This window comes from Nicotiana attenuata, unplaced genomic scaffold, assembly GCF_001879085.1.
Source record: "Nicotiana attenuata strain UT unplaced genomic scaffold, NIATTr2, whole genome shotgun sequence".
Classification (NCBI taxonomy): domain Eukaryota; kingdom Viridiplantae; phylum Streptophyta; class Magnoliopsida; order Solanales; family Solanaceae; genus Nicotiana; species Nicotiana attenuata.
The window spans coordinates 31,298-56,297 of record NW_017671166.1 but is presented as its reverse complement, the minus strand read 5'-3'; the positions used below and the strand labels follow the sequence as shown (position 1 = coordinate 56,297).

At 39.0% G+C, this 25,000-nt stretch overlaps 1 protein-coding gene and 1 long non-coding RNA gene across 3 annotated transcripts; one reads left to right on the top strand and one right to left on the bottom strand.

The window, feature by feature from the left end:
- Positions 1–13,941: 13,941 nt before the first annotated feature.
- LOC109206384 (LRR receptor-like serine/threonine-protein kinase RPK2) lies at positions 13,942–17,881 on the top strand. Its single transcript, XM_019369210.1, has one exon. The coding sequence runs from the start codon at positions 14,177–14,179 to the stop codon at positions 17,570–17,572; it is 3,396 nt and encodes a 1,131-aa protein (XP_019224755.1). The 5' UTR covers positions 13,942–14,176; the 3' UTR covers positions 17,573–17,881.
- A 1,320-nt stretch (positions 17,882–19,201) lies between these two features.
- On the bottom strand, positions 19,202–23,505 carry LOC109206383. Of its 2 annotated transcripts, XR_002064850.1 has the most exons (4): positions 23,371–23,505; positions 21,492–21,859; positions 21,187–21,330; positions 19,202–20,243 (listed from the first exon to the last, which is right to left on the bottom strand). It is a non-coding gene; the product is annotated as an uncharacterized LOC109206383 (long non-coding RNA). The 2 variants fall into 2 exon arrangements; XR_002064849.1 differs by having other exon boundaries at positions 21,187–21,859.
- Between the last annotated feature and the right edge of the window lie 1,495 nt (positions 23,506–25,000).

The following is a 25,000-nucleotide window of genomic DNA, read 5'->3' as shown; positions in this document are numbered from 1 at the left end:
TCTGGGATCACATCATATGCCGATTCGAGATACCTGCCGAAATCGTATGCGACAAAGGAAAGCAATTCATCGGTAACAAGGTAACGAAGTTTCTCGAAGAACATAAAATAAAAAGGATCTTATTGACACCATATCATCCAAGTGGAAACGGACAAGCCGAGTCAACGAACAAAACTATCATCCAGAATCTAAAGAAAAGATTGAACAACACTAAGGGAAAATGGAGAGAAATTCTACCCGAGGTCCTTTGGGCATATCGAACAACATCGAAGTCCAGTACAGGGGCAACCCCGTCCTCCTTAGTATATGGCTCCGAAGCCTTGATTCCAGTTGAAGTTGGGGAACCTAGTGTCCAAATTTCTATATACAACGGAAGAATCAAATCATGAGGCTATGAATACTAGCCTCGAACTGTTGGATGAAAAATAAGAAGCCGCACTCGTTCGGATGGATGCGCAAAAACAAAGAATCAAGAGATATTATAATAAAAGAACCAACCTTCGCCACTTCAGAATCGGGGACTTAGTCTTAAGGAAAGTCACCATCAACACTCGAGACCCTAATGAAGGAAAACTCAGCCCAAATTGGGAAGGACCCTATCAAGTCCTCAATATCGTTGGGAAGGGATGTTACAAACTTGGCACAATGGAGGGCGAACAATTGCCAAACAATTGGAATATATCACACCTCAAACGATATTATTGCTAAGGTATGACTATCTCCCTTTCCATTTGTATTCGATACTAACTTATGGCGTGAGTTCGATCGAAGACGTCGAGAAACTCTTCAACACGAGGACCTTAGGTTTTAAAGCACGCGTTGCACTCTTTTTCCCTTAGATCATTTTTTATCACAAATGGGTTTCTCCGACGAGGTTTTTAACGAGGCAACAATTATATGTGCTACCTGGGCACAATTCAACAGTATCCGAGGCTTCTTTACATTCAACCTCGAATACTGGGGGGCATCACCCTCGGATAATTTATTTTCAAGGGAAAATACTCCATGTTAAAAGGGCCTTTATAGGGAAATTTTCTAATGGGCCAAACGGTCGAACGAACCGTGTCCATATAGATTAATCGAGCCCCAATGGCAAAACATGTACGCATGTATAAATTATTCAAAGAAGCATTTTTCCTTATCAAATACCTTGTGCCTATAAGAAAATTTTCTACTATACAAGTTCCATACTTATGATTTTTGGAAAAATGGCTCAAGGGCCAAATATAAATTCACCTTGAACGAATCGACCCCTTACTCGGGGACTACCGTAGAAAATCAACATGTTCGAATTATCTAAAGACCTCAAAGAGGCACCCCTCGATTTATAGGCCAAGGCCGTCATTCTCGAGAACCAACACTTAACACTTCGAACAAGTTCGAAGTGTTGATGGGAAAGTAAGACCAAGAGTCACGCCTAAAGGCTACGGCCAAACTAATGCGGCTCAGAGACGTCCGAACCCCGCAATAAAACAGGCCTTCAAATTCTCCAAAAACTGATTAAAAAAGGCTATCCTCGGCAATAATCAAAGGGCTTCGATAAAATCAGCCCTCGAAAAACCTTAAGAGGTATCGAATTATTCGAATACAAACTTGTGCTAAGGCACAAAAAACAAAGGGGTTTCGATCAACACTAAACCCTTAAAAAACCCAATGGGTACAAAAAAAATATACATGCTAAGGCATAAGAAAATTTACTAAGTCTTTGAGCCGAAAGAGGGAAAAATAGCCATCCTTTAGAGGCCATATCGGCCCAATTCAAAGAGCCCAAGGGCCAACACACTTTGAGTTCGAGAACACGTTCTCGCTCAATTTGAACCTAAGGGTCCCGAAATCGAACAGGAACCTACTCGACTACAGATCAAAGATCCTGTGTCGTTCAAAACAAACCTAAGGGTCTTTTCACTTCGAATTGAGGTTCCACTCGAATCCGACTATAAAAGCAGTATTATTATTGTGGCTTTGATCAAGTCATTTGAAACCAAAACCTCGAACATATTGTTGAAGTATAAAAATGTGCTAAAATTGTACAAGGCACGAAACATGTTTGAAGACAAAAATTGAGAAGGCATCCAAAAGAGAAATTTCTTTATATATATGGGCAAAAATATGTACAAGGGACCAACAAGGGTCTTACAAAAGAGAAAAGGAAAAATAAAATCTAAATTATGCCCGGGGCTAATTTCTCCCTCGGGGGAAGCTTCCCCTTCGAGCCCCTCGCCGTTATCAGACCCGTCCTAGCTACCTTCATCATCATCGTCATCATCGGAGGAGACAAGCAACCTCGCGTAGGTTTCAAACACCTTAGCTTGAGCTATCTCTTTGTAAAGGTCAAAACCTCGAGCATGGATTTCCTCGAGGGTCTCCCTCCGAGATTGGCACTTGGCCAGATCATTACTCTGTCGTGCTCAATCGGCGGCCTCCCTCAGCTGGGCTTAGGCAGCCTCGACATCAACCAGATACACGGCTATGGACTTGTCAGCTAAGACCTTCGCCTTTTCGACCTCCGCCTTGGCCTCAACAAGCTCGGCCTCGAACTCTTTGATCCTTTTGGTTTGGGTTGAGCTCTTCTCTTTAGTACTCCGCAGTTGAACTTCGGCTGATGACAGCCGCACCAAGTCAGCCTCTTTCTCCGCAGCTAGGCGATCCATGTTCTCTTTCCACCGATTGCAGTCAGCTTTAACTTGATCGACTTCCCCCTGGAGCAGCTCGATCCTTTCAATCTTTTGCTGCAACTGAAACATCGATGTGTTGCCCATATCTTCTCAAAAGGACATTTACCTGCTCGGCTAGCTCGGCCTTGTGAGCACGTGATTTTTGCCCTATATGAATCATTCTCATAAACTCAAAATAAATAATTTCTTTTAGTATTTACAATTTCGTTGATTTTTGTGGCATTTTACGCATTTTTAGTTGTGCATCTTAATTATTGAAAAACACAAAAAATATATTGCATTTGCATTTAGGATCCATTTTCTCATTTTTAGAATTAATTAGTAAATTAGTTGTTTTACAAAAATATAGAAAAATCAAAAAATAGTTTAATTTGCATTTTTAACTTTTGACTGTGATTTTGAGTAGTATTTCTTTTGAATTTGTTTTGTGTTAATTATCATATAGGTTTAATTAGTTTTTAGGGTTAATTCAGTTGTAAAAATTAATTTAGATTTATGTTTAGTTTTAAAATCAAAGAAATTGAAAAAAAAAGAAAAAGAGAAAATGAATTGAAAGGGATTGAAATAGAAAAAGAAAAGAACAAAAACAGTTGGGCCATTTGATTCCTCCACCAGGCCCAGTCCGCACCCCTTAGACCTACCGCCCCAGCCCAAACACATTCCCCAACCCGGCCTGCCCCACCCACAAATGAAACGACGTCGTTTAGGCTTGTTAAATCTGGACCGTCGAGGTTACAAGATCTAATGGTCCAGAAGCCCACACCCATAAATATATAATTGTCTAAACACCTCTTACCCCCCCCCCCCAGGGCGTCTCCCTCACCAACCCTAACCCTCCATAGATCCCCCACCGACTTCCGCCGTCCTCTGCCGGCGGCGATTCTCCAATCCCTCCCAAAAATACACCCTGAACTCCCCGTAACCTCCTCTTTCCAAACCCCAAACCCCCATGTCTCAAATCCCCGCCCTTCCCCTCGAATTTTCAAATCTGTGGACGCTGCCTCCGCCGCCCACGGCGGCGCCGCCTCCAAACCTTTCCAAATTAACACCCCAAAGCCACCAGACCTCCCTCATCCTAAATCCATCGTTCTTTACTCTATTTCTGCTCCTGTTCTGTGTCTTCGTTTGTTTGATTGTCCAGTAGTTCAATTTCACATAGCAATAATTTTAGGATAGTTCATATTAGCTTTCTCGGCAGTTTGAAATTGTTNGAGGGATATGTAGGCAAACCTCAGAAGCAGGGTGCGGTCAAACTTTTTCAAAAATGCTTCACACGGAGTCTTCAAACGGGCAAAAAATCGCTCGTATCCGCTCACTTGTCTTTGCACGAAAACTCTTCGTATTTCCGAGCAAAGATGGGCAGCTGTGAGCACGTGATTTTTGCCCTATATGAATCATTCTCATAAACTCAAAATAAAATAATTTCTTTTAGTATTTACAATTTCGTGGATTTTTGTGGCATTTTACGCATTTTTAGTTGTGCATCTTAATTAATAAAAAACACAAAAAATATATTGCATTTGCAATTAGGATCTATTTTCGCATTTTTAGAATTAATTAGTAAATTAGTTGTTTTACAAAAATATAGAAAAATCAAAAAATAGTTTAATTTGCATTTTTAACTTTTGACTGTGATTTTGAGTAGTGTTTCTTTTGAATTTTTTTTTGTGTTAATTATCATATAGGTTTAATTAATTTTTAGGGTTAATTCAGTTGTAAAAATTAATTTAGATTTATGTTTAGTTTTAAAATCAAAAGAAATTGAAAAAAAAAGAAAAAGAGAAAATGAATTGAAAGGGATTGAAATAGAAAAAGAAAAGAACAAAAACAGTTGGGCCATTTGATTCCTCCAGCAGGCCCAGTCGCACCCCTCAGACCTACCGCCCCGGCCCAAACCCATTCCCCAACCCGGCCTGCCCCACCCACAAATGAAACGACGTCGTTTAGGCTTGTTAAATCTGGACCGTCGAGGTTACAAGATCTAACGGTCCAGAAGCCCACACCCATAAATATATAATTGTCTAAACACCTCTTACCCCCCCTCCCCAGGCCGTCTCCCTCACCAACCCTAACCCTTCATAGATCCCCACCGACTTCCGCCGTTCGCCGCCGGCCGAAAATCGCTTCCGCCGGCGGCGATTCTCCAATCCCTCCCAAAAATACACCCTGAACTCCCCGTAACCTCCTCTTTCCAAACCCCAAACCCCCATGTCTCAAATCCCCGCCCTTCTCCTCGAATTTTCAAATCTGTGGACGCCGCCTCCACCGCCCACGGCGGCGCCGCCTCCAAACCCTTCCAAATTAACACCCCAAAGCCACCATACCTCCATCATCCTAAATCCATCGTTCTCCTCCTTCAAAGACTCCTCAAGGTCCTCGAATTTTAATCAAAGAAAACGGAACCTTAGAACTTTGGAGTCTGTCGGGGCCTCGTCTCCAGTTTCTGCAAGTTTGGGGGTTCAATTTAGCCACGAGATAATATTTTCATTTGTTTTTGGCAAGAACAATTAATGAACATCATTTCAAGGTTAAAATCGGAGTTGATCGGAGTTTTAGTTGGCCATGTTCATTCGAATTTGAGGTACTTTTTCCATTCCTTTTCATGTTTTTCGTTTGCCTTCATTTTCTCTCCTTCTTTCCTCTATTTCTGCTCCTGTTCTGTGTCTTCGTTTGTTTGATTGCCCAGTAGTTCAATTTCACATAGCAATAATTTTAGGATAGTTCATATTAGCTTTCTCAGCAGTTTGAAATTGTTACATTGTTTCTGTTTTGTTAAGTAAAGTTGTCTGAATTGTTAAGTAAAGAATTGTTACATGATTTCCTTGGATTCGATCTTTGGGCCCTTGTAGTTTTTTTTTACCATTTGCTTTTTGATTTGATACCTGAATTCTAGGATGGCTCGTTTGTTTTGAGCTCAAGCAGTGTTTGGTTAAACAAGGTAAAAACAAGGGTATTGGAGGGTATTTTAGGGATAGGACATAGAGGAATCTTGCAGTAACAGATTAGGAACTCCCTAGGACCTTCTAGATAGGGTGTTAATTTGAAAATTTAACAAGTAGATGTGGTGACTTGGGCAACAAGCCAAGACTTTAGGACTAAATAGTCCAAAAGGTGAAAATAAAAGGGGGCAAAGGGTAAAAATAGGACCTAAGGGCTGCCCTATGGCTGAGGCCTATATAAGGTATCATTCTTGCCTTTGAAGGCAAGAGGAGAGAGAGCTAAAAATATCAGAAAACTGAGGCGGCTAGGACTACAAGAGTCTACTGTTCTATTGAAAGAAAAATCTCTGAAACTCTTGGGATCCTCACTCTAATATAATTCTTGAACATCTAAGATTTAAAATAAGTTGAATTTTGGTTGTTATCCAAGGGCTTGGTTTCAGATTTTGGTTGTATTCTGATTTTGAGTTTTGGGTGCTACTGTTGTGGATCTAAATTTGGTTCAAAGAGGTTTTTCCTTGAGCATTTCTGGGCTGATCTTGTTGCTGAAACACTGCTCCTGCTACTGCTCAATTGCTGATCATCTTTTCTGTCTTGTTTTGTAAATTCCAGGTATTCCCCGATTCCCTAGGAGATAGGTGCAAATATGGAAGCTGTAATCGTCTGAAATTCTCGTGAATGCATAACTATCTTTATTAAAGTTTTCAATGTCAATTACTTGCTTGGGATTTCTGTATAATTACTATGGTGTAATGGTATTTAGATTAGCTGGTTCATCTTAGTATAGTAGTGGTATTTCAAGAATTCACGCTACTTTTTCTGTTTTGTATTTTGTCAAGAACATGAGATATATTAGTCTGTTGATGTGTAAGTAATTCCGAACATTTGGGATATTTTGTGTACATGGACTGTTGGTTATGCCATGCATCTTTTGTTTCAAAAAAAAAATTAGCTATAGTAGGATATAAGTTAACTGGTTATGTGTAATGTCAAAAGATTAAAACTCAATAATCGTTTGGCGTGAATTGTTCAGAATTTGAAAGTATCAGCATGTATATGAAGGTTAGTGAAGAGAGCCTATAAGTTCTGTGTTTCTTTATGTGCATACGAGATCAAGCAGTTACGAATATAGGTCTAAATGCTTTACATGTTAAATTCGGCACTAATTGATGATTGCATAAGTCTGTTCATTTGGAGATAAAATCAGTGTTCGAACAAAAATTGGAAATTGACGTCGATGCGTAGTGTAAGACGTTTTCATATATAATTGATGAATAGCATAATGGGCATGTCTATTTGGTGTGCACATTGGTTTGCTTCTATTGGGGTTCGAAGTGAGGCCCCCTTCGTGAAGTCTGTTTGGCGTGCCTCATGTGGACTGGGCTCTTTTTGGGCCCAGAACTGAAATAGTAATTGATTTGTTAATCATTAAATGGTAGGGTTTGGGCCTTCTAGTTAAGTAGTATGCTTGAGTTAAGAGGTTTGCCTCTTGTTCAAGTGTGGACTTGAACTTGAGGCCCAAAGTCCTTAATTACTTTAACTAATAGCAATCCATATTGTCAATCAATTAGGGCCCTTTTTAGAGACATTCCATACTAGAAAACAAGTCTCCTTAGGATGGACTTTAAATAAAACGAGGTGCGCCACGCCAAACAAAACTCATAAATTGCGTGGCCCCTCTTTAAAATTTTTTATTAAAATACTTAGATTTTTGCCGAATATAGCAGTTTTGCGACCGTGCTAGAACCACGGAACTCGGGAATGCCTCACCCCTTCTCCCGGGTTAACAGAATTCCTTACCCGGATTTCTGGTTCGCGACTGTTAAACAGAGTCAAACCCTTCCTCGATTCGGGATTCAAACCGGTGACTTGGGACACCATAAATCTCCCAAGTGGCGACTCTGAATCTCTTAATAAATGAATCTCGTTTCGATTGTCCTTCAATTGGAAAAACTCCCTTTATTATATCCCTTCCCGGGGTATAGTAAGAAAAAAGGAGGTGTGACAGGCCTCTTCCTTACGAGCCTGGGCCAAGTCTGCTCGATGATCCCTAATCTCTTCATCCTTTTGACCGCAAAAGAGCTTCAAAGCATTCCTCTCATCCGAGGTCTTCTGGACCTCGACCTCGAATTGGCTCAGGTCGGCCCGAGACTTGGTAAAAGCCTATATGAGAGGAAAGATACAAGTTAGGTTAAATAGAGAAGAAATTGCAACAACGGGGACTAGTACTTACTTGAGATAAAGGGCGTTGGACCTCTTCAAAGAGGGTAGATGCATCATTAAGATCGGCGGCATCATCGACCCCGATAAAAAAATCCCGGAAGGGATCCTCTTCATAGGGGACTCTGCCTATGTCAGGGGTCGGTAGAGCCTGAGCATCCTTTATAGCCTCCTCATAAAAGGCCGGTAGAGAAGGAGATTGACCTACTGTCACAACCCCGAGAGAATCGCTCGGGGCGCCCTATTTAGCCCTGGGGTTTCAGAACCGGCCCCCTCTGGTATGTTCGTTGATGGCCGAGGGATAACCTCAACATCAGGTGATTCGGGGGCTTTGCCAAAATCTTTTTCGAGGCATCCTTATCACGAGGCCGGGTCTCGACAATCGCCTCCGGCTTGGAAGGCTTAGCGGCCTCGACTGGCTTCCTTGCTCGAACCGCCAGCGCCGAGTCATCGCCCTTATCTTCCTCTTCTTCTTCCCCCAGCTAGCGGACCGACTCTATAGTAAGAGGGATGACATTTATCCTACATCTTCGAGCTAGAGCCTCTTTATGTGGGGGTCCTCGGACTCCGAGACCCACTTCCTCTTATTATTTTTCCCCGACTTTGGAATTGGGAACTCGGACTCTTCCCTAGGTGGGGCCGGCCTCATTTCAGCAACGTCTTAGAGGCCTGCATAAAATGGAGTCAAGTATAAATAAAATAAACTTTTCAGAAAAAGGCATCGAAAGCATACAGGATAAGCTTACATGATTCTTGACCTCCCATCTGCCCATTGGCAAGTCACGCTAGCAGCGCTCGGCATGGGAGGAACTCGAAGCCAACTTCCGAACCTATTCTTCGAGGTCGGGGATCACATGAGGAATCCAGGCAGCCGCTGCATAACATATGAAAGTATTACACAAAGCAAAAAAACAGAGTACGAAGACTAATGGGTAATACGTTACTTACGATCAGGGTTCCACTTCTCGGGGAACAACAGTTTCTCCTCTGGGATGAGTTCACAGGTCCTTACCCGCACGTGCCGGCTCATCCAACCCCGATCCTTGTCCTCATTGATGCTCGCGAACAAGGCCTTTGTCGCTCGGCGTTGGAGCTTGATCAACCCTCAAAAAAGCCGAGGTCGATATAATCGTATGAGGTGGTTGAGAGTGAACTCCAACCCCTCGGCCTTGCTAGAAAAAAAGTAGAGCATGATCACTATACGCCAGAATGAAGGGTGAACCTAGCCGAGGGTGACCTGGTACCTCTTGCAAAAGTCGACAATGACTGGGTCGAGAGGACCCAATGTGAAGGGGTAAGTGTAGACACTTAGAAACCCCTCCACATAGGTGGTAATGCTCTCTTCAGGAGCAGGGATTTGCACCACGACCTCGACCCCCTAGTTATATTCTCTCTCCAGAGCCTCGAGATGGACCGCCGTTATCGAGCAGATATATCTTGGCACGTGTTCACATCGATGGAGGGTTCTCGACTTTGAAGTCGGATTTTAAGACACAAGGGCCGGGAACATACTCGTGAGGGAGCGGTTCCACCAGCGTTTTATCACCGGCCGGCCGGGAAGAAGAGGAAGAAGCTTTCTCCTTTTGAGGGATGGTCTTGGAGGTTTTCGCCATTGATTCAGGTAGAATGAAGCGGAAAGAGGTGAAACTTGGTATTTTTGGTTCTAACCAAGTTGACTCAATGGGCGGTGAAACAGAAGAGATGGAGAGAGTAAGAAACTTAGAAAACTTGGTGGAGGTGAAAGTAAAATTTTGATTCAACCAAAGAGCCTGTATTTATAGGTTCATGGCGACAGTTCGGTTGTGCTAGTGGCCGACCGTCCACTGGCAAGCATTAAAGGGTTAGGTAACTGTACTGACGGGACATTTCGGTCACCTCAATCGCTTACGTCATGGGGATGATATCATTATCAGGGTCTCCAGAAAATTGAGGCTCAAGTCATTTCTTATCGTTTTATCTAAGAAACGAGGGGACTATTTGTATACGGTAGAAATAGGGGCTACCTGATTTCATTATCTGGTCAAGATAGGAATGTCACATCAAAGAGCTAGGACGTCGAGTCCAAATCGAGGTCGACATCGATTGCAGCCAGAAAAAGGCAGACTTCGAGTGGCATCGGCATAGCTTGATAACGGAAAAGGCGAGATATCCGCGATTAGTCAAGGATCATGGCGTGAATCTCGGAATGAATCAATCTACAACGGTTAACTAGATGTTAATATGGTTTACTAACCATAATTAGAAGTGTACCTTATTTAGGACTCCTCTATTATATAAAGAGAGATCACATTCATTTGTAAGGGCATCAATGTTTACTGATAAGAATATATAAACTCATTACTTTCCTGCTATTTCACTTATTGTTCATCAGAGTTGCTTTATCATTTACTATTCTTGCCATCCCACCTCGAGACTACCCCAAGTCGAGGTCGAGACCTAGCTAGCACATTGGTTTGATTTATTTTATTTTCTAATTTATTCATTTATTTTCTTGCTTATCAATTGGTATTGGACGAAATCACATATCCTTAAAACCACAATATAAGTTTAATTGTTATTCGAATTTGAGGGTAGACATACTTTAAATACATTGTTTGTTTTGATTGTTACTTAAATTTTATTTTATCGTATCGTTAAATTCATCGTTACTTAACGACGAAAAGTACCACTATATGAAACGATGGATTTGTGTGGTGGCGTCATTTTCTTGCTTTTTTTCCCTCTCATCTTGCCCTTCCTTATTATTAAATAATTATATTTTATTATTTATCCTACTTTTTATATAATAATTCTACTCCGTATCCTATTTTTCTTAGTAATATTGCATTTTTTTGGTAATTAATTTTATTATTACCAGGGAAAATATTTACATGTATAGTAAAAACCCTATCAACTACCCACTTAGGTTTGGACATGCAGCCCCAAACCTATTATCCTCAAAACTACGTAACACCAGATCTAGCTATATACAAGCTAAGGGTAAAAATTTAACTCTTGAAATCTTCTAGCTAGACTAGGACTCTAACTTCCTCGACAATGGATCTCTTGGATTATCGCTTTGACCAGCTCGTCACTTCTCCTTTGTTGCCCGCGAAAAGTTCACCAATTCCTTTCTTGCCGAATATAGTACACAGTGCAAGTTAGAGGCATCCTATATATTGTTGTTGATGGTTGCTTACCTGTTGCATGTTTTGTAGCCCATTGTATCTCTTCATTCAACCCATTCACATCTCTTTTGACACCAAACCAGTATAATAATTTTCTCCATACTGCTATTGAGTATTTTCATCTAAAGAAGAGGTGATCATGATCCTCTGTAACTCCTTCACATAGTGAACATGATGGGCTGACTAACATTCCCCAGTTGATGAGCATGCCTCTTGTGTATAGCCTGCCAAGGATTGCCAGATAGAATATGAAGGTCATTTAGGACTGCTGATGTTGTTGCAAATTAGTCTCTTCCATTCAACTTTAGGGAACTCTCCTCTGAGCTTATTATACATGTTTCTTATGGAGTAATTCCTCGCGCTCCTCCACTCCTATATTTGCTTCATTCAAATATTTTGTAGCTCCTAAAATTTCCGAGTGAGCCAAGAAGCTTGCTTCACATTTACATTCCATATCACATGTTATTTTATATAGTATGTATGCATCCACTGTATCTACAAACGATCCTTCTTCTTATTCAAATTTCACAGTTGCTTAATTATTGCAGCTCTTTTCCACGCGAGGATGTCAGTTATGTTCAAACCACCTGCAGATTTTGGCCAGCACAATTGTTTCCGGGCCACTAAAGCTTTGGGTCTACCTTCTGCTTCACCTGTCCAGAGGAACCTTTTGCAAATTGTCTCAATCCCTAGAATAATCTTCTTTGGAAGGGGAAAGATTTGCGACCAAATGGATTGGATAGCAATCAAAACACTTTTGATCAATTGTAACCTTCCTGCATATGATAGAAACTTTGTTGTCCAATGTTTTACTCTAATTAGCATCTTATCCAGTAGGGGATGACACTGAGCTATAGATAATCTCTTGGTACTTAATGGAACCCTCCAAGTATCTGAAAGGTAATGTGCCTGTGCAGAAGCCTAGGCATTGAGTAATCTATTGCTGAATTTCCTCTGAAACCCCTCCAAAGTAGATACAACTCTTGTCTTGGTTTGCAATCAATCCTGAGGATTTAGAAAAATGCTCAAAACACTCATATAGCAGTTGGATGGACACCTCATCCTCTACAAAATAGCAACAAATCATCTGCAAAACTGAGTTGTACTATGTTCAGCTCTCACATCAGGGGTGATAGTTAAAATCAGGTCTATCCTTGAGAGTCTTTAAGATTCTGGTCAAGTATTCCATGGCCAGAACAAAAAAATAAGACGACAGTGGATCCCCTTGTCTAACTCCTCTTTTGGCATCAAAATGAGCTGTTGGCTTACCATTTATAACGATAGAGTAGGACGCTGTAGTAACACATGTCATGATCCATGAAAGAAACTTCTCTGGTATATTCAGTTCTGTGAGCACATGTTCAAGAAACTTCTACTCTACAGAGTCATATGAATTTTACATATCAATCTTGACCATACACCTAGGTGATACACCTTTCCTTCCATATCCTTTTACAAGTTCATGTCCCAGTAGAATATTATCATTCAGCATTCTACCTGGTACAAATGCTACTTGACTCATGTCTATTAAGGTTCCCATCACTAGTTGCAACCTGTTTGTGATCATCTTTGAGATAATTTTGTATATAATAGTGCATCATGATATTGGTCTATACTACTTGATGGAAGAAGGGTTCTTCACTTTGGGAATCAAGGTAATTAATGTACTGTTTATTGGCTTGTACATGGAACCTTCATTAAAGAACTTCAATACAGCCTGTGTAACATCCTCACCAATTATGTGCCATGCCTTCTTATAGAAGTGTGCATTAAAACCATCCCCTCTTGGGGCCTTAGAATCTCCTATTCCTTGTAATGCTTGCACCACATCATCTTTAGTGAAAGGAGATATAAGTTGTAAGTGCTGGAATCTTGTAAGTCCTGGACCTTTCCTCATTATACTAGGATTAATAGCAGGTATGCTATTAGTTGACATTCCTAGTAATCCTCTGTAAAAGCTCACTACTTCTTGCTTAATGCCTTCTGGTGTTTTGATCAATCTGCCATCATCAGTTGTGAGCATTATGATTTGGTTCTGTGTTGTTCTTCCTTTCATACTAGCAAAGAAGAAGGCTGTGTTGGAATCACCCAATACTGGCAAGTTTATTTTTCATATTGTCAGTGTATGATATTATGAAATGACGACAAACAATACAAGCTATCCAAACGTTGTGTTCATCAAACAATACAATACTATATAATACGATACAGTATGAAATGACATGTAATAACCAAACATGTTGTAAGAATCTTTTTTGATCTCATGCAGTGAGAAGAGTAATATGCTTCTTACCAAAAAAAAAAAAACTCTCTATTCTTAAAGTTGGAATTCAAAGTTTCTAATATAAAGGGGATAAATTATAAGGATTCCATGTAAAAATAAAAATCATGCAGCCAACTTAATTGATTGGTCATACATAGTTCAACTTTCAAGTTGGAGAAAGAGGATTTAACCACATTATCGTCCTGATGAAAATTTATTCGCACCTACTGTTTATACTAAATTATATTAATTTTTTATAATTATATATTTTTATAAGATAGAAATATATAATTAACCACGATTAATTAAGATTCTTCCAAATTATTCGCACCTACTAATACTATTTATACCATGCATCTAGGATGTTGGAAGGTTTTTACAGCACTACCCAGGTAGACATTGACGGGGGTGATGCATATTTATTGACCGGCATGGTCTCCATCTCTTTCACCAGAGTGTAATGTAGACCAGACCCCACCATCACTGTCTTCAACTGACCCCACATCAACCAAAAATTTAAAAAAATAAAATTTTGAAAATGATTTTCAGACAAGAACAAAAACGAAAACAGTTGAGCAAAGAATTTAATGGAAATGAACGTACAAGGAAGCACAAAAACAAAGAAAAAAAGAGTTACTACTACTAAGTTCATAGAAAATTGAGAAAATTAGAAAAAAACAGCAGCAACGCGTTTTCTCTCTCTCTCTCTCTATCTTAAGTCTTTTCTCTCTCCTCTTCTTGACCCTCTCTTTCTCTCTCTTTCTTCTCCCTGTTCACAAAGAAGCAAGCAGCCCAAAAGATTAGGGTTAGGGCTAGGGTTTTTGGTTAAAAAACCCCATTTTTGGTTCAAATCAAGAAAGGGATTTAGGAATCTATTTTTGCATTTTTGAGGACCCTTTTGGGTTTTTAGTAATGGGTCGTTGTTGTTTTGTCATCAAATGGTACAATTTTCACAAACCCTTGAAGTATTTTTTCATCTTTTGTGCTTTTTTCTTAGCTCATGTGTATGCAGACTCCTCAGATTCAGATAAATCAGCTCTCTTGGAGTTAAAGACTTCACTTTTAGACCCTTCTGGAGTGATTTCTAGCTGGAGCTTGAACAATACTGATGATCACTGTTCATGGTTTGGTGTTTCATGTGATTCCAATTCACGTGTTGTGGCTTTGAACATCAGTGGAGGTAATTTGGTTTCTTTGTCTTGTGCTAAAATTGCTCAATTTCCTTTGTATGGCTTTGGTATTAGAAGGCTTTGTGCTAATAATAGTGTTAAGCTTGTTGGTAAAGTGCCTAAGGCAATATCAAGATTGACTGAACTGAAGGTTTTGTCTTTGCCTTTTAATGAATTGGGTGGTGAAATCCCCTTTGGAATTTGGGATATGGAGAATCTTGAAGTTTTGGATCTGGAAGGGAATTTAATTAAAGGGTCTTTGCCATTTAAGTTTAAGGGGTTGAGGAAATTGAGGGTTCTGAACTTGGGTTTTAATGAGATTGTGGGTGGCATTCCTGATTCCTTGTCAAATTGTTCTGCTCTGCAAATCCTGAATCTCTCTGGAAATAGAGTAAACGGTTCCATTCCGGCGCTCATTGGTGGATTTGGAGATTTGAGGGGAGTGTACCTGTCGTTTAATCAGCTTAGTGGGTCTATTCCTGGTGAGATTGGACGTTCGTGTGAGAAGCTTGAGAATCTAGAGATGGCGGGTAATTTCTTAAGTGAGGGTATTCCTAAAAGTTTAGGGAACTGCAGAGGGTTACAGTCACTTGTCTTGTATTCAAATTTGTTGGAAGAGGGTATTCCAGCTGAACTTGGTCGACTAACTGAGCTCAAGGTTCTTGACGTGTCCAGGAACAGCCTAAGTGGACCAATACCGTCTGAGCTAGGAAACTGCTCGAAATTATCCATTCTCGTGCTGTCAAATTTGTGGGATCCTCTTCCAAACGTGTCTGATTCAGCAATTGACGCTTCTGCAAAATTGGCATTCACTACTGATGAGTACAACTTCTTTGAAGGCACAATCCCGTCACAGATAACCGGGCTTCCTAGTTTGAGGATGATTTGGGCTCCTAGGTCAACTCTTTCGGGAAAAATTCCTGGTAGTTGGGGTGCTTGTGACAGTTTAGAGATGGTGAATTTGGCTCAAAATTTTTATACTGGAGAGATCTCTGAGGAATTGGGTAGCTGCCAGAAGCTGCATTTTCTTGACTTGAGCTCAAATAGGTTGACTGGACAGCTTGTTGAGAAACTACCAGTTCCTTGTATGTCTGTGTTCGATGTGAGTGAGAATTATCTCTCTGGTTCACTTCCCAGGTTTTCCAATTACAGTTGTGCTCATGTTGCGTCCAGCGGTAGTGATCCATCATCTGCATATCTAGCTCACTTCACCAGTAGAAGTGTGCTTGACACCAATTTGTTATTTGGAGATGATGCTGGCTGTGCAGTATTTCATAATTTCGGTGGTAACAACTTCACTGGAAATTTACCGCCTTCCGTGCTCATTGCACCTGAAATGTTAGGCAAGCAAACTGTTTATGCATTTCTTGCTGGTGGTAACAGGTTTACTGGACCTTTTCCTGGTAACTTGTTCGAGAAATGTCATGAATTGAAAGGTATGATTGTTAATGTAAGCAATAATGCATTGTCTGGCCAAATTCCAGAGGATCTTGGTGCAATTTGTGGGTCTCTTAAGCTGTTGGATGGCTCCAAAAACCAGATTGGTGGGACGATTCCTCCGAGTATAGGGAGTCTGGTTTCTTTGGTCGCTCTCAATTTAAGTTGGAACCTCTTGCAAGGCCAGATTCCAAGCAGTCTTGGCCAGATAAAGGATCTCAGTTGCCTCTCTTTGGCTGGCAATAATTTGGTTGGCTCCATCCCCTCAAGTTTTGGGCAATTGCACTCTTTACAAGCGCTTGAACTTTCTTCGAATTCGTTGTCTGGTGAAATTCCAAACAATCTTGTGAATTTGAGGAATTTGACTGCCCTTCTTCTTAACAATAATAATTTATCAGGGAAAATACCTTCAGGCTTGGCTAATGTGACCACACTGGCAGCGTTTAATGTGTCTTTCAATAATCTATCTGGGCCACTACCTCTTAATAGAGATTTGATGAAATGCAATAGTGTTCAGGGCAACCCCTTTCTGCAATCTTGCCATGTATTTTCTCTATCAACACCTTCTACAGATCAGCAGGGCAGAATAGGGGGCTCACAAGATTCTGCTGCGTCTCCTCCGTCAACTCCAACCCAAAAAGGAGGAAGTGGTGGTGGTTTCAACTCAATAGAGATAGCATCCATAACATCTGCTGCAGCTATTGTGTCAGTTCTTCTTGCTTTGATAGTCCTCTTCTTTTACACCAGAAAATGGAATCCAAGATCTAGAGTTGCTGGATCTACCAGGAAAGAGGTAACAGTTTTTACAGAAGTTGCGGTTCCTTTGACGTTTGAGAATGTCGTGCGGGCCACAGGGAGCTTCAATGCTAGCAATTGCATAGGCAGTGGAGGTTTTGGAGCAACATACAAAGCGGAGATTGCACCAGGGTTCCTAGTGGCAGTAAAGCGACTTGCTGTAGGACGTTTTCAAGGGATCCAACAGTTTGATGCAGAAATCAGAACTTTGGGGAGGCTTAGACATCCAAACCTCGTAACTCTGATTGGATATCACAATAGTGAAACAGAAATGTTTCTAATCTATAACTATTTACCAGGCGGTAATTTGGAAAAGTTTATTCAGGACAGGTCAACAAGGGCTGTGGATTGGAGGGTACTTCACAAGATTGCTTTGGACATTGCCCGTGCACTTGCTTACCTGCATGATCAGTGTGTACCGCGTGTGCTTCATCGTGATGTAAAGCCAAGCAACATCCTATTGGATGAGGACTATACTGCATATTTATCTGATTTTGGTTTGGCTAGATTACTGGGAACTTCAGAGACCCATGCCACTACTGGTGTGGCTGGAACTTTCGGGTATGTTGCTCCTGAATATGCCATGACTTGTCGTGTCTCAGACAAGGCTGATGTCTACAGTTATGGGGTTGTGTTGCTTGAGTTAATATCAGACAAGAAAGCACTTGATCCATCTTTCTCTTCTTATGGAAATGGATTCAATATTGTTGCTTGGGCGTGCATGCTTTTACGCCAGGGCCGTGCAAAGGAGTTCTTTACTGCTGGTCTATGGGATTCAGGTCCACATGATGATTTGGTTGAGGTACTACATTTGGCCGTGGTCTGCACAGTTGACTCGCTTTCTACTAGACCTACAATGAAGCAAGTAGTAAGACGGTTGAAGCAACTTCAACCCCCATCTTGTTAGCTAGCTGCATGTGAATAGGATGTTTAGACCAATTGTAATTTAACTCTTGCACTTTGATAGATACTAAAGTGTATTTGGGTGTCTCCTATTAGGTTCAGATTTGAAATTTTGTAGCCTGCTTGTGAATTTGTAGTATATAGCCTTTGCCCCCAATTTTTCCATGTCATGTCCCTAATTTAGGGGGTGTGCAGATTCATCTGCAGAAGAGTGCAGATACTTGTCTTCAACACTGTATGCATGTATCACATTTTTATTTGTTTGTTAAATAAGAGCAACAAAATAGGGAGGATTCTGCTAGCCTCTTCTTTAGATTTTTTTTATTTTTTTAGAGCAAATGAAAAGCTTTAGTGGGGTAAACCTGCTACTGTACATGTAAAACTTATAAAAAGCTGAATTTTGTTTGAATTTTTCGGGAGAAATTCAAAAATAGCCAGATTTACAAGTGGTCATTCAAAAATAGCCACAGTTTCAAAAGTAATCGAAATTTAGCCACTTTTCATGTAAAGATAAATCTGAACGAAAATACTGTTCAAAATCCGGAAAAATATTATACTGGAGTTCCAGTATAATATACTGGTCCAGCATAATATAGTACTCCAATCTCCAGTATATTATACTAGAACTTTCCGCGTGTTGGAGTTCCAGCATAATATGCTGGAAGTTCACACACAGGTGCACCGATCTCCAGTATATTATGCTGGAACTTTCCGTGTTGCAGCAAAATAGTGCCTATTTTTCAATGACTTTGCAAACACTGACTATTTTTGAATGACCAGTCCGAAAACTAGCTAGCCCATGCTATTTTTAAGAATTTTTCTGGTCATGAAATTTGAGTCCATCAGTGTCTTTAACAGCATTGTGGTGAATTTCTTCTCAGAAAACAGTTCCAATTCCCAGAATATAGCAAGAGGCAAAATTTGAATAAAATATAATTTGGATAAAACTACTACTCTTAAAGAAAGAAAATTACCTTTTCTTAGGGGTTTGTTTGGTTGCTGAGGTTAGAAAATAAACGGTATAAAATTCAGTACTATTATTTTATATCACGTTTGGTTGGCGCATTTCCTTAACTAATCTAACATGTGTGAGATAAACATATCAACCTTTGACAGACTGGTCTGCATTGAATTGTTATTATTAACAATAACAAATATAAAAAAAATTATAAGGCTCCTAATATAAGTAAGACTCTAACCAAGTAACTTCTTCGAGAGATTATCAGCTAGAACAGATAGCATGCTGTGATGCCAAAGGCTCAAAAGTCAACACTCCATCTCTTCATTTCATTTATTTTCTTCTTCTTCTTCTTCTTCCTGTCTGTATTCCAAAATAATAATTTCATGTTTAATCATTCATAAAGCTTGCAGTTTTTTGTAAACTTCAAAGATAACAAATGAATATATGATTGATCACTATATTGGCTACAACTCTTTTGCTTTCAATTGAAAAAGAATGTATTTGTACAACAAAAAAGAAAGAAGACTATAACATACTTAATCACAGATGTAATATAACAAATCAAAGAAAATAATATAACTGATGACCAGATGCATGCAAGGGAATAATGCTACCCTGTGACACAAATTAATTTAATTTGAAAGTAACAAATTAGAAGTACACTGAGATAAATTTTTAAAAAATATTGACTGCAAGACAGCCTCAACATTGATAACATCTTATGTATCCAATTCCTACAATGTACAAAACGCTATAATTAACTAAGTATAAAGCACATATTCAGGAAAAACTTGGTTCTATATTTTGCACCTCTCGAGATAGACAAGAGAACTTGTAGAACTCAGGATCCTTGAAAATGAGATTCTCCAAAATTTGCCCGAGGCGGATGCACTATATATTTGAAGGGTTCAACTAAACCAATCATTTGTTTCACAGAGTATAGATGTGTATGTGAAAAATCATTGAAGTGCCAACAAGTATTAAACTCTCAATCCATAAGTTTAAAAGTGCAACGGGTTCAACGTAAGAACTTCAAAATGTTGAGCCCATCAAGTTCAAATCTTGGATCTGCCTCTATATTTTGCCCCCACACTGCACTATAGAGATGACAAGAACCATGTCTTATTTGCAGAACACTTTTTGTCTTGGTAGCCTACTACCAAGCTAGCCTTTTGATGTCTAAACTCAATCACCATTGCCAGAATCAAGTTATCTGATGCTGCAAAACCTATTTTGGGCATTTGCACAGTGGGAGAGTACAGTTATAGGAAGAAATGGGTGTCAAGCTCCTAGCTGCGATTGGACAGATCATATCAACTTCCTGAAACACGTATCAAGCACCAGCCCCGTTACTTAGTGTAGGGTCATCTTGATGTTCATGGCTTCCAGTTCAGCCACTATATATTTGAACATGTAAATTTCAACAGCCTCCAATTCCCTAACTTGTCTCGCAAGCACGACAAGTTACCTCTTTGGGTTCTCTAGCAGGTGGCAGACCAACAATATCTTGCACAGCTTATTTTGGTGATCGGGTTACTGATGCTGTTAGGATACTTCCACATTCAGAAAACACATCTGCAATGCGATGACCAGAGCTTGTATGGAGTCTATCATGCAATAAATATGCTGCTCCATGAGCAAGGAGTGAGTCTCGTTTCATTTCTTCAAAAATCAGTTACCTCCACCACGCTTTCCCCCCTTGATGGGACCGGACCTGTAATGAGAGACACGTCAATTTCAGTTTCCAACTCTATATCTGAAGAGATTAATATGGATTGAGGATATGTAAAAAAGAGAAAAAATCTAGAGCTGGCTAAACTTTTATTTCCGTCAGTTCTAAATGGTTTGCCCCATATGTTCTCCTGATTCTCATACAGTCAAACCTCTCTATAACAGCCTCGTTTGTTCCGGATATTTTTGGATGTTATAGCGAATTGTTGTTATAGAAAACATATATTATAATATAACATGAGATTTGGTTCCGAAAAAATTTGGATTTTATAGAGAAGTGATGTTATATAAGGATGCTGTTATAGAGAGGTCAGACTGTAATTGATATCCTACTAACATCCAGTATAATATTGCAAAGCAAGATTGAGAAGGCATAAATTTGAGGGGTGGGGTCGGGGCGGGGGAGAGTAAACCTAAGTTACATGCCATTGCAAGATCAATAGGAGAAAGAAATGAAGTCAATGAGCTACCTAAAAGTAAAAAGTAGGTTCTCAATCAATTTAGGGATATCTCGACCCTGAGTTTATCACAGAGTTGGGGAAGATAGTTTAATCAGTCACTCTCCTTAACAGTTGTTAGCTAAGTACCAAGAGGATGTTGTTCAGACATCCACTTGATTCCGACTAATAACTCCCAAATCCATTCTCAAGCATAGGAATTAAAAACTTGCCATTATGAATTACAGCAAAGAGAATAAGGAAAGTAACTTAAGTACCCTTCCCATGCTTCTCCTTCCCTCGACTAACCAGGTGAAAATCTATATAATACACTTGAAGATACTGGATTTTAGCCCCAATTACAATTACAAAGATGGAAAATGTAGAAAAGTTAAGAGCACAGAAACAAAGCAAAGTGGATTAGAAACCCTGAGAAGTAACAACACACATGTATCTTCTCAAAGTCGAATATATCCTGGAATCAATCACCTTATGTAGATGTGTTTCGTTTTTCACAACGACAACGACAACGACATAATCAACAGCAGGAGGTTCTGAACCCTTCAACTTCGTATTAGTTGTCTGACTGGTTATTTCATTGTAAATGCTACAATATGGCTTTGGATTTATCCTCTGTAATCAACTGATCATGTTAGTTCAGGACCAACATAACCCACCAAAAAGTAGAAGACGACATCCTGTTACCTGTGGACCAACATAACCCACCAAAAAGTAGAAAACTGCGGGCCAACATAACCCACCAAAAAGTAGAAAAGAAGAAGACATCCTGTTACCTGCGCCACATATGGAAGCCCATAAGAATCAATCAGCCGATGACACAACTTATCCAAATTGCTTCTTCTAAACAATCTCAGAGCATGATCAGATTCAGTGCCCACATATGGAAGCCCATAAGAATCAATCAGCCGATGACACAACTTATCCAAATTGCTTCTTCTAAACAATCTCAGAGCATGATCAGATTCAGTGCTTTGCTCAGTCAAGTCAAACAAGTTCAATCATGCTAAACTGTAGTTCCTCACTAGAATCCAAGTCTTGCACTTCCATTATATAGATAATACAACTGGATTGTGATAATACTGGGTATGTTGTTGTTGTTGTAAATTGGATTGTAACGGCAGACTGATCCTCTCTTACACATCTGAAGTCCAAACAAAATGGATTAATACTGTGCCGAAATATCTGTGTAGCTCAACAAATAAAGAAGAACCAAATTAGTATCATATAAAAGATGGGAAAAACATTTAGCCTTTTCTTGTGTCCCAATTTTTTTCTGCTATGTAAAGAAGCCAAAGATTCTTATCTTGAAGGTAGCTTGAGGAGCCCTCAAAGAAGGAGTGAAATTTTAAACACGATTGAGCCTTATCTTGAACCTAACATGCTTGCTTGCTATTTGGACATTGCCGGTGATAAATGGTACAGTAACCTTCGCCTTTTTCAAACCAATCAATATCCATCCATCAACCCCTCGGAATCGCGGGTCATATTATAGAGGGTGAGGTACACTCTTGGAAACCTGACAGGGTACGTATATGGGAGAAAAACTGAAGTGGGTTGAGTTATACTCTAAGTGGTGCGACTACAAGTATTGTGGCAATGACACAATCTTCCAGTTCCTCAAGTTGTATCAGCCACATACCAAACAAATCGCTTTCAAGATGAAGGAGCAATACTTTAACTTTTGTATAAAGAAATTCTAGAAATGGAAAAGTCACTTGCTTTGTTTCATGCATTGGAAGACATTAAGTTTTGGAAAGGAGATGAAGAAGTGAGTGTTGGGTCTCCTGGAGAACGAGAAATTGCATCGTGACCTTTTCTTTGGGTAACCGTCATGTCCGGACCAGCTTGCGCACACCTTAACTAATTCTACGGGATACTTGCTACCTCCCACCAGCAATAAGTTCCAGGTAACTTTGTCCACCAAATGCATCATGACCCTTCTTGTCCATTATATCCAACTATTCAAGAGTGGCAAGGACTTCCAAAGAACTTGCCAGAAACATTAGATTATTATCCAACTATTGGGGAGCCATATTGTTGTCGGGGTAACCCTATTTAGTTTATTTATTTTGATAGGTAAAACACTAACAAAATGTCTTCAGTAGATTCAGTTTTTAAAAAAACTTAAAATTCAGTTTTGTGAAACACTTTATGCTCTCAGTACACCTAACCGTGCATTTTATCTGGAAAAGTGACTGTTTTTCTTCTTTTTTTTTTTTTATAAAACAAGCAGATGAAGAGGATTCAGCAAACATTAGTTCGAGATAAGTACACAAATTCATAAATTACTTAGGTTTCAGAAGATTCACGGCATCTCAACAACTATGTACTACTAAAAGTATCCTCGTTCCTATGTGTTTCTAAGTAGAAACTCAAAACCATAAAATCTGAAACATAATGCGAACTCGACACCACTAATTTACACCAAAAAGCAGTAAATATTACACAAAAGCAACAGCATGCAATTCAGATTTTGAGAAGAACAAAAGGGAAAAACTTTCAGATGAAACTGAGCAAAAGAAAGCTATACAAGAAAACATGGAGTCCGGGAATCCACAATATTCAAAATGCAGACATATTCCTCAAAAAAAATTAAAAAGAAGTAGATATCAGCGGGAATCCAAAACACCAACATATTAGTTAAAGACTTACCTTTAAAAAAAATGGAAGGGCGAATTGGCAGTGTTAGGGCTTTTTCCTTGGACGAACCTGAAGCCTCGAAATGGAGTTTGAGGTTGAATACCTTTGCTGAAGAAGAAGAGAAAAGTTTTGGTTTCAAGCTAGCGTTTGGTGTCCATTCCCAAAAAAAAAAATTGAAAAATATCTTTGGTTAAGTTTGGCTTGAAAATAAAAATGTATTTAGATATCAATTTTCAAATTATATTTATCAAATTTATTTTAGAAAAATATGCAATATGATTTATACCAGTAAATTTTAAAAATTATCACAAATATTCAACAATAACATTATTAATAATATTTATTATATTATCGCAAACTATAATCCTTTACATAAATAAATTTGATATAAAATTATCATTTTTATAATGAACTATATGATATACTATTAGATGACTGAAAAGACGAAGTAACATTATTACAAAATAATAAATTATTGGCTCTTTTATAAAATATAAAAATTTGTGGCAATTTAAAAAAAATATAATAGTGATATTTTGGTCCAAAATCAGCTATTTGGGATTTGGAATTTTGTAAAAATATAGCCAAAATCTATGGCCAAGCATGTATCTATCAAATAAAATCTAAATTTATTTTGACAAAATCTATAGCCAAAAGGTCCCAAGTCTCATGTTTCTGTTTCTTCGTGACCTAAAACAAAGTAATATAATCAACTCAAAAAGATCAGCAAATAATATCCTAACTTCACCTACGTAAGCAAAAGACCTTTGGCTTTCAATTTACATTACAAAATCCAATGGTTAGGGTATAATGGGGGATTTGCAGCGGTACTCACTTTTTATACCACCTTTTAACCGATACCCTGTTTTTAAAAATTATTGATTTCGTAACCAACTAATAGAAAATCCGTGTTAATATGACCATTATACCCCCTCCAAAATATATAAAAGTGCGTCTCTCCTCCGTATTCACATATTAAAATTACAGATCTCCTTCATATCTCCTCCATCAGTCAGTTCCTCCTGAGAACGCGTCTCGTATTCAAATTCCATATTGAAATTCAAATTCAAATACATTGTAAGTATTCAAATTCATCTCCAGAATTCAAAATAGTTTTTGAATTTTATGTTTTCTGGTTGTTTGACGAATTTCAGTGAAGGAATATAAATTCCATATTCAAATCAAATTCATCTCCAGAATTCAAAATGTTTTCTGATTAATTCACTGATTAATTCAAAATGTGTGATATGTTAGTAACATATTGCACTAAAAAAACTTCGGCCTAACAGCTGAAGTTTTTTATTTATTACTTAAAAACTTCAGAAGGAGCCTGAAATTTTACTCCTACACTGGTTAAATTAAAAATGATATTGCACTAAAAAAACTTCGGCCTAACAGCTGAAGTTTTTTATTTATTACTTAAAAACTTCAGCATATTTTCCTCCTACACTGCCTAAATAAAATCATATTGCACTAAAAAAACTTCGGCCTAAAAGCTGAAGTTTTTTATTTATTACTTAAAAACTTCAGAAAGAGCCTGAAGTTTTCCTCCTACACTGGTTAAGTTAAAAAATGATATTGCACTAAAAAAACTTCGGCCTAACAGCTGAAGTTTTTTTGTTATTACTCAAAAACTTCAGCA